This window comes from Akebia trifoliata, chromosome 1 (assembly GCF_017979445.1).
Source record: "Akebia trifoliata isolate Shusen 1 chromosome 1, ASM1797944v1, whole genome shotgun sequence".
NCBI classification, from domain to species: Eukaryota; Viridiplantae; Streptophyta; class Magnoliopsida; order Ranunculales; family Lardizabalaceae; genus Akebia; species Akebia trifoliata.
Window position 1 is genome coordinate 28,238,177 of NC_141375.1, and position 9,256 is coordinate 28,247,432.

The 9,256-nt window shown below is 36.3% G+C and overlaps 1 protein-coding gene across 1 annotated transcript; it reads right to left on the reverse strand.

Moving 5' to 3' along the window:
- Nucleotides 1-4,077: 4,077 nt before the first annotated feature.
- LOC147411448 (scarecrow-like protein 21) lies at nucleotides 4,078-7,481 on the reverse strand. The gene is made up of 2 exons (XM_086448764.1): nucleotides 7,226-7,481; nucleotides 4,078-6,324 (listed from the first exon to the last, which is right to left on the reverse strand). Exon 2 carries the CDS (start codon nucleotides 6,163-6,165, stop codon nucleotides 4,402-4,404), a length of 1,764 nt encoding a protein of 587 aa, XP_086304890.1. The 5' UTR covers nucleotides 6,166-6,324; nucleotides 7,226-7,481; the 3' UTR covers nucleotides 4,078-4,401.
- Between the last annotated feature and the right edge of the window lie 1,775 nt (nucleotides 7,482-9,256).

Here is a 9,256-nt window from a genome sequence, read left to right on the forward strand (position 1 = left end):
ATATTATGGGTTTGTTAACATGTGTCTTAAATACATCTTAAGAATTGATTTTCGCAACAAAACTACCCTCAATTTTTTTAGTCTAACTTTGAAGGGGGGGGACATATTTCTATAAAACCCTCTTCGCAACATGACAAGTATATTTTTGTATTTATTTCACATCCTTACTTATTCATTAATATTTGGGATACCACCTTGGATACACCACATGTAATCCCCACAAGAGTCTATCGATATATTGAAGCTTTCTGCCTGCTTCAAAGTTTTTTCCTTTTTTACAAAATCAAAAGTACCACCTCAAATGTTTATTTCCCATGTGTATTTTATTGGAGATATTATGTGTTCTTGAAACAAATATTCTAAATCTAAAAAATAGATTATAGAAAATAAAAATTAGAAAGAACTTGTTGATTTTGATGTAACTAAGGCACGAAAGAGCCATTGTCCTGAAAGCCAAATCCGTGCCCCTTTAAGATGATATCTATAGTGCAAAAGGCTCTGACGATTGATTTTCAAGATTCAACAGTCATTATCCTACTAGTCATGCACTCGAAAGTAGTAGGTCTACAACGAACTCAATCAATCTAGTATGAGTGGTGAGATTTAGAAGAACTCTTGCAAAAAAGAAGAAGAGAGAGATCAGAAAGTTCTTTTTTTTTTCCGCAAACCCGATCTAGATCTCAGTCCAAGCTGTACATGTTCGGTCCATATATAAAACCTATTTCCATATGGGTTGGGATCTGTAGACTCATGAAAAGTGAACACATATGTTCACTCACAATCCCTACCGTATATAATTTCAAGATGAACTTCTCATGAGTGGTATATATCTTTACGACTTGACTAGTAAAAATTTGTTCTTTCTTAATACTCCTATCACCCTAATACTACAACGACAAACTCAAATTTTTGAGATTGAGATTTAAATTGTTAATCTCAAACAATTCGAATAATTTATCTCGACAATTCATGTTAAAATATCAAGATTGAAATTATAATCATTAACTTGGACAATTGGAGTAAAGGTTAATCTCAATGATTTGAATTGTCGATCTTAACAATTTAAATATCCGATCTCCCCGATTGAAAGGGGATAAGAGGCATTAAGAAAGAAAAAATTTACTAACTGGACCATCAAGATACCTCCCAAAAATTAGGAGGTATTTAGAGATGAATCTCTCTGTAAGGATTTGTTAAGTAGTTTTTCCAAAAATGAAAGAAGAAAGAAGGATGCATTTCTTTAAACATGTGTCCCCAACAATAACACCTTGCTTTTTTAAGGCTCACATCCACCGGGACTAGCCTTTTATTATTTTCTACGAGAAAGACTCTTAAATCATGTGTCACCCACCAAGAACGAGTTGACATCATCTTTTAGTAGACAAGTCAAAAAATTAATTGTAAATACTGTTCGGTGGCCACATGTACCATGTGTTTCTTCTGCTCTTCAGTCCTTGTTTCATTAGAATAAATAATGTGATTTTAAATAAAGGACTATTTGAATCCTCAACCTCTCCATCAAACTATTGGTCAGGATAAGATAAACAAGAAAAGATTTTCTAGAGAATATATAGGGATGATCTTGTGCGTTTTATTACAACTATTTTTTGGTCAACAACATGAATTCAGGCCATCGATTAAACAAATAATTGAGATAGGAGAAAAACATAGATTTTTTTAGAGATCAATACTAACCTTCTAGGGATTAGTACATTATTTTCTTGGGATATAATTTTCTCTCCGAAATCTCTAGCCCTCTGTTTGATGGAAGCCTCCATAACAGGTTAAGACTAGTATTATCCAATTGAATTTCATCTTTAATCGATTTCAACATTATCATTACTATTATTTTTACCTGTAATAACAATGTCAAGTTTAATTTGTATTTGTTTACATACCATACTGTACTTATGGACTCCGAAAGAGGAAAGAGCAAGGAATAATTTTTTTCACTGTCGGATTGAAAATTTAAATTTGGGTGTTGAGTAGTCATCAATTTCCAAAGTTAAGATCTGGTCAAAATAAAAGTTCTTTTTATTTTTTTTCTTTTTTAAACCTAATCTAGACCGTGGAATCTAGAGGACTAAGGTGCTATTTAGACTAACGTGACAGTTTAGGCAGTCCAAATGAGGACCTCGGTAGTCGGTACAAGCTAGGACTGTCAACGGATAGATATCCGATCGGATAGTGTTATATCCGAATTCGAATCCGAAAATTTTTAGTACTATCCGAATTCGAATTCGAATCCTATCGGATATCACTAATCAATATTCGAATTCGTATCCGAATAAATTATCGGATATCCGATATTATCCGATTCGAATACGAAATCTACAATTCGAAAATTATCCGAAATTTATCCGAAAAAAAAAAATCAAATCAAATCAAATGGGTTTTGAGAGAGAAAGAGAGAGAGATTTCAACCGATTCGACCAGTCAGTGGACACCGATGCCGAAGGTGAGCCTCTGAGAGAGATTCCCACAGTGATTGAGAGGGGTTGAGATTGTGGAAAACGATGAGGGCTGAGAGCAGAAGACGATGAGGTTTTACCCTGTAAAAAAATTGATTTTCTTATTTTTTCAACTCCATTCGAATCTGAATAAAAAAAAATGGGGTTTTATTCTACAGGTGAGAGAGAGAGAGAGAGAGGTGTCAATGGATAGCCGAAGAAGACATTGGTTATGGAGTTCGCACCACATGGGTTTTACCGAGAGAGAAGAAGAAGAAGAAGAGAGAGAGAGAGAGAGAGAGAGAGAGAGAGGAAAATGCGTACCTGCATGCTTGCTGGCCGGAGAAGAAGCTTGCAACCCCGCACGGTCGAAACCCCATCGTCGTTCCATTTACTTCGACTGGTTCGTGTGGGTTTGGTTGAGAGAAGATATAAAAACAAATTAAGTTTTTGTTGTAAAACATGAATACACAGCTTATATATACATATATAAATGTTTTGTTGTAAAACATAAATACAGAACACATATATTATTTCGGAGCGGATATTATCGAATCGGATAGCGCAATATCCGAATTCGTATCCGAAATTCATTCGAATTTGAAAATAACATCCAAATCCGAATCCGATATCCGAAATTTTCGGATAATATCCGATTTTTCGAATTCGAATTCGAATTCGGATTCGAATTTCGGCTATCCATTGACACCCCTAGTACAAGCTCTACAAGGTTGGTGTATGAAACTTATTTTTATATATTATTTTTTCTATTTTTATAAGTTGGATACTTGGATTTGAAGTTACAAAATATTATTTTTATATATATCAAAGAACACCAAACTGATGGATTGGTTGAACTTTCACTAATTATGTCAGCATTTTCAACATTGACAGTCAATGTGACGAACAATTCACATTAACTATCTCGCCAGATTGCCTTTGAGATCAGGATGACTCACTTAAGTCATCTTGGATATCCCCCCTTTTCCTATCGGTTTAAATTTTCTTTTAAGAAATAAAAGGAGAGAGATTGCTTTTGTTTTCTATGATTTATTTGTGAAAATTAAACTCAAGGAGAAGGATTGAAACACTTGAGAGTCGACAATTCTACAGTATTGCATCCCACCTGGAGTTTCAGATGGTGTGACTCAATTGAAAGCATTTAAAACAGTTGAAGGAAGGTGATTTTAATGGTTCCCATTTTCTACAAATTGTCTGCTTTCTGATGCGTTGTAATATTTTCTTGCATGATACTAATCTCCGGTTTCATGTCATTGTTATCAATTTATATTTTATTTGTGAAGGAAGTCTCCACTCTAGTAGGTGATTCGGCACCAAGAAAGCATTATTCACTTAAACCCAAATTGTGGATAATCTTTTAGTGACTACAAATCAAGTATTATTAGGGTAAGCTTTCGATGTGATGTGGAAAACTCTATGATGAGGCCTATATTAATTAAATTCTCAAGCAAAACATTCAGGAAAACAAAAGCTCCGGAAACCAGCGAATGTAACGAATTGAGAATGTTTTATTAGTATATCATGTCCCCAGCGGAGGAAGGGAAGAAAACTTATTGAGGAAAGGAAGGAAAGGCCTTGCTTTAAATCATTGGGAATCCTCCACCTGTAAGTCACCAAGCCAATATTCATCAATTAATGGGAACAAAACACACTAGTCTTCCAAAATTTATAAAACAGGACTCCAAACAGGATTTATATTTTATAGTAACAGAGTGAACGAGCTAGATAAGATTATACAGATGGATGCAGGTATTCCAAATCCATGACAAACAAAAAATGAACCACCAACACTGAAATTCAAATAGACTGACAGAACCCTGCATCACAAGTACTTGTGTTACATACCACTACCAAAAACCAAAGGCTTAACTAGGAAACAGAGCTTGTTAATCTATTATTGTTTCTAAACCTGTCATCCATTTATCCTTTCTCATTGCCAGGCAGAAGCTGAGACTAGGTTCCGGTTTTTCCAACCCAACAGCATGGCCCCATCCGTCTCCACCAATGTGTAGTGTTCAGAGTAGTTTTTGCTCAGCAGACTTCTTATCTCAGAGTTGACATGGAAGCTCAGTGGGAATGGCCGAAACCCGGCCATTTTAAACCTAGACTTCCACTTTCCCAACAACTCGTGTCGCTCCACCCTCTCCTTCCCCTCGCATGCAATGACGTTTACCATGTCTCTAGCCAGGCATTGCTGCTCCACATTGATCCGATCGTCTTTGTTCCTAGCCAGGGTCTCGTCAATCGACTCAAACATAGCTAAGTAGAACTCCAGGGCCTCTATGAATCTCTTGAGGAATGAAGTCGTGTTTGTGTTCGACTCCTGCTCAATCAGGGTGACTACCTTGGGTGAGAGTGACCTCACCATCCTAAGCAGACCATCTCTTGGATTGTTTATGTCGACGCTCTCATCCGGGGTGTGGTGAAGCTGTAGGGGGAAATTCACAGCCAGAGCCTCCCCGGGCCTCACGTCAAACATTTCACGTGTGATATCTTCAGCAAAGACTGGAACTGGATGAAACTCAACAGGAATGTTGAAGTTCCTAGACATTGCGGCTAACCTCATCCTTACCGTCTCCAAACCATCTCCACGGGCGTGCTTAGAGACTGGATCGTCAATCCCTGTGATCCGCACATGTGGAGGCCCACCTGGGCTTGCTGCTAATGCCTGTATCAGAGTCATCCACTGAGTCCCCTGACCAATCTGGAAATCTATGATGTGGACCCGATCTTCATTTCGGAATGCTTCGGCGATCGCACCATTGGCTGCCATGAAACCAAATTTCACGTATGGGCAGATTTCGTAAAGAATATGCATGTATGAAAGCAAGTCCTTGCTCTTTGGCTCTTTACATTTCAATGCACGGTATATGTTGGTGCCAGACGCCTCCTTCCGTGCCACCAGCCCTTCTACCATGTAAGCACCAAGACGTTCGATCGGTTCTCCAGTGATGGACACAGCACGTCTGACCTCTTGAATCAGTATCTCGAAATCATCCATCCTATTTTCAGAGAGAGCCCTCGCACACTCAATCAGCAACTGCTTCAGATCACCTTGTGGTATTTCCGGGGAAGACGCTTCCACCATTCTGTGGCAATTCTCTGCTTGAAATCCATAGCTTGAACTCCCATGCTTGTTAGTCAAGGATGGCTGAGTTTGAATAGGATAGGACACGTGACAAGATACTTGCTCCCAGGCCCTTGGACTCTGACTCGGAATTTTGGGCTGCTTATTCTCATCGATAGCAGCCCTGGGGGTGATTGCTTCATATTCATCAGTATCAGGGCCCATTAGAGCAGTTTCTATTTCATGCAGAGCATGCTTCATGTTTTGACCAAAACTCCCATTCTGAAAAACCGAAGTCTCATCGGAATAATGAAGTTTATTGTCTTGAAAATGGGTTGGTGGAGGGCTGATCTGATGGAAAGGACTGTTGAAATCTAACGATGAGCTACAGGATGGGGTGATCCCTGAGAGATTTTCAGGGGAGCTGTACTGCTCCCGACTATTGCTCAATGTAGCGCAGGTCTCAGAATCGAAGTGAGAAGAAAGAGGTGAGTTAGGTGAGCTCCTGAAATCAAGTATCTTGTGTTCAATCATCCATTCGGATATCAATGGAGTAGTGGCATCAGAAGATTCAGAGGATATTTCCGCACTAGTCTCACCATACCTAAAAATCTGTTGCTTATCCATGCTATAGGAGTTGCATCAGAAGTTCACTTGGAAAGATTCTCAACCTTATGATGGTAAAAAAACGTCCACTGGAAGCCTTGTTGAAGGACTCTTGCTAACCAAAGTTATTTTCTAGAGGGTGAAATTCAGACCTCCCTTCCACTTAACTAGAGGTTTAACCTGCAAAAATGATGTAAAAGAGTTAATAAGAAGTGTTAGGTGCTCAATGATAACAAGAGACTCAAGTACGATTGGAGGGCTTAGTTATTCCTAATTCAAAATATATGAACTCCTCTGCGAAGCAAAGCAGCATTAGATGAACCCACAATCTCAAATTTTCTTTGCAATGTATCAAACCGACTGACCTATGGGTATAAGCCCGGCCATATACTTAGGTCATCATCATAACCCCCAATTTCTAGCTTCAATTACCGTTCTTTTTGTTTCTTTTTCTTTTTTGATTTTTTTTATTTTATTTTTATTTTTCTTCAGATCTAGTTTTCTACAACCACAGGTAACCTATACTTTTGCTTTAATTACGTCCAAATATTAGTTTAAGATGCTAAATTTAAGATCAACCCGTTGGATTAGAATGAATATAAATCGCATCTAGCAGTAGAACAATACAAAATTATCAAACTACCTTCAACAGAAATGACGATAGATCAATTTAAAAAAGAAGCTTGACATCAATGTTTGGACTAAGTAAATACCTATACTCAGATTAAAAAAAACATAAATCAAATTTCTAAGCTTAGATGCAATAGCTACAAACCCCCAACAAAGAATTGTAATCGAAACGAAAAATCTGGAGATATTCCAAAGAAAATATCTGAAACCCTAATTTCAACTATACATCCACTAAAAACCTCTAAAACTCTAGGAATCACAAATGAAACAGAACAATAACATAAGAATACAAATTTCAAACACAAATCAACCAACAAAAAACAGAATCAAAAACCCCCCAATTCGTTTACGAATGTTATTCAATTACAAACTTAAGTCGAAACAATATACTAAGAACAAACAAATTCATAGAGAAACACGTGGACCTAATAGAAATTAGGTTTGAATTTACCTCATATTTCCCTTGAAACAAAATTAAATCTTTGTTTACTTTTCTGCTCCTCGATTATTGCTGGATAGTTTATCTGCTTGGAGGTCTTTTATGACTGAGGCCGAAAGATTCAAAGTACCTAAGTTGCTATTTATATATGGATAAATAGAGCGAGAGATCCAGTTAACGGAAGCTTCGTAGGAAGGCTAACGGAAACCGTTGGTCACTGACGGTCATACAACCGCGTCTTTGACGAGCTAACGTCAGCGATGAACTAAGGTGACCACTCCACCCGACCTGATTTATTACTCCTTATCCAATCCACCCTCTCAAAAGCGAATAACAACTTTGATTCGCCAGCGCAACATTAATACCACGTGGCATGTAGTATCAGCCCAATGAACCCATGAGTGTGTGCTTATACAATTAGAGTGAGTGTGATCGACGGCTGGCATTGAATTATCATGGACTCAATGAATTGAACATGCCAAAGAGTGGTGACAACCACTAGATGAAAATGTGTTTGATTCCAAGTGTTAATGTGGGTGTAAGATCATAGTAGCCACTTGATCAAACAAAATATTTTTTTTTTCTCTCAAACACTACAATCACACTTTCCGTGAGATTTGATCAAAACGTGGGTAAATCCCTATGATTGCTTTTTGTTTGAAATAAAACTCTTTTAGTGAAGTGTATGTTTATTGTAGAGGTTACTTCTTCTAATTTATCTCTAACAAATCAAATCGCTTTGATGAAAGGCTCTTTTCTTGTTCAATTGTCAAATCATTCACATATTCAAACATGTGTAGGGTCTAGATTCAATTCAACTTTTACCTTATACACTTACAAAAGAGTAGAGATTGTGAATTACTTAAAATGATAAAGGTATAAAAAATAAAGAAAGATCAATATAAAATTTCTTACATGGGATATAGTTCTTATTCTAAGGAGTCGATAACTATCCATGTTCTCCATAAATTCTATGATGAACTGAAGAGTAGGAGGTACTATTCTATATATTGATGTACCCAATCTAATGTATGGTCGTTGAACCCCCATCAAAGATAGTATAATAGATTGTTGGGTAGAGCTCTCTCTCTCTATTGGTTTTGCATATTATTGAAGATCATCGTGCATAGATTCTTGAAAAACTTGCTCCAAAAATTCATCGGATTTCGATCTTGTAAAATGAGTATGTGATTACCTTTAATTAGTAAATAGCCTTTGATTTTTTTGATGTAGCGATAATAGACTTTAGATCTTGCATTCATCGAGTTAGAGAACCTAGCACGAGTAAGGTGGTGTTTGTTTGCGTTATTTTTCAATGTTTATTATTGAAAAAAAAAAAAATTCAATACTTTCTGTCAAAATAGCACATTTGTTTACTCCATATTTTCAACACTTATTGTTGAAAATAAGTATAAAAAAAATTCAACACTATTTTGATGCTTAATTTTTCTATTAAAACGGTAAGCAATTCATTTTTTTCGGCACAAACAAGTATACCCTTATACTTAAAAGGATATTACCCCTTATATCCCATGGATAAATATATAAGCACCCCACAAATTAATAAACCCACACCATAATCAAATTGTTTTGTCTTACATGGGTTAAAAGTTTTGGAATGATTTGATTTTTGGTGAGGATGATCTCTAAAATGAAGAGATCATCATTATCAAAAATCAGCCCATCCTAAAACTTCTAACCCTATCAAAACAAGTTCAAGAATCGTAACTTGTCTATTTTTTTTTAGAAATCATTTTTAACCTGGTTAGAAGTTTCGGAATTGACTAATTTTTGGTGAGGATCTCTAGACCATATAGATCATCCTCACCAAAAATTGATTCATTCCAAAAATTTTAACCCATATAAGACTAAAACAAAAAAAGGCTATGGTGTGGGTTGCCCTTATTAATTTGTAGGGTACTTTTATAATTACACATCCTTTATGTTCATCCAAAATTAAAATTTTTTAATGTTGATTTTAAATTTTAATGACTTGTATGACATTATTTTTTTTAATTTTAAATTTATAGGGTTTTAGAAATT

Excerpts from the sequence above, each read along its gene's own strand:
- LOC147411448 (XM_086448764.1), bottom strand. The coding sequence starts at position 6,165 with ATGGATAAGCAACAGATTTTTAGGTATGGTGAGACTAGTGCGGAAATA.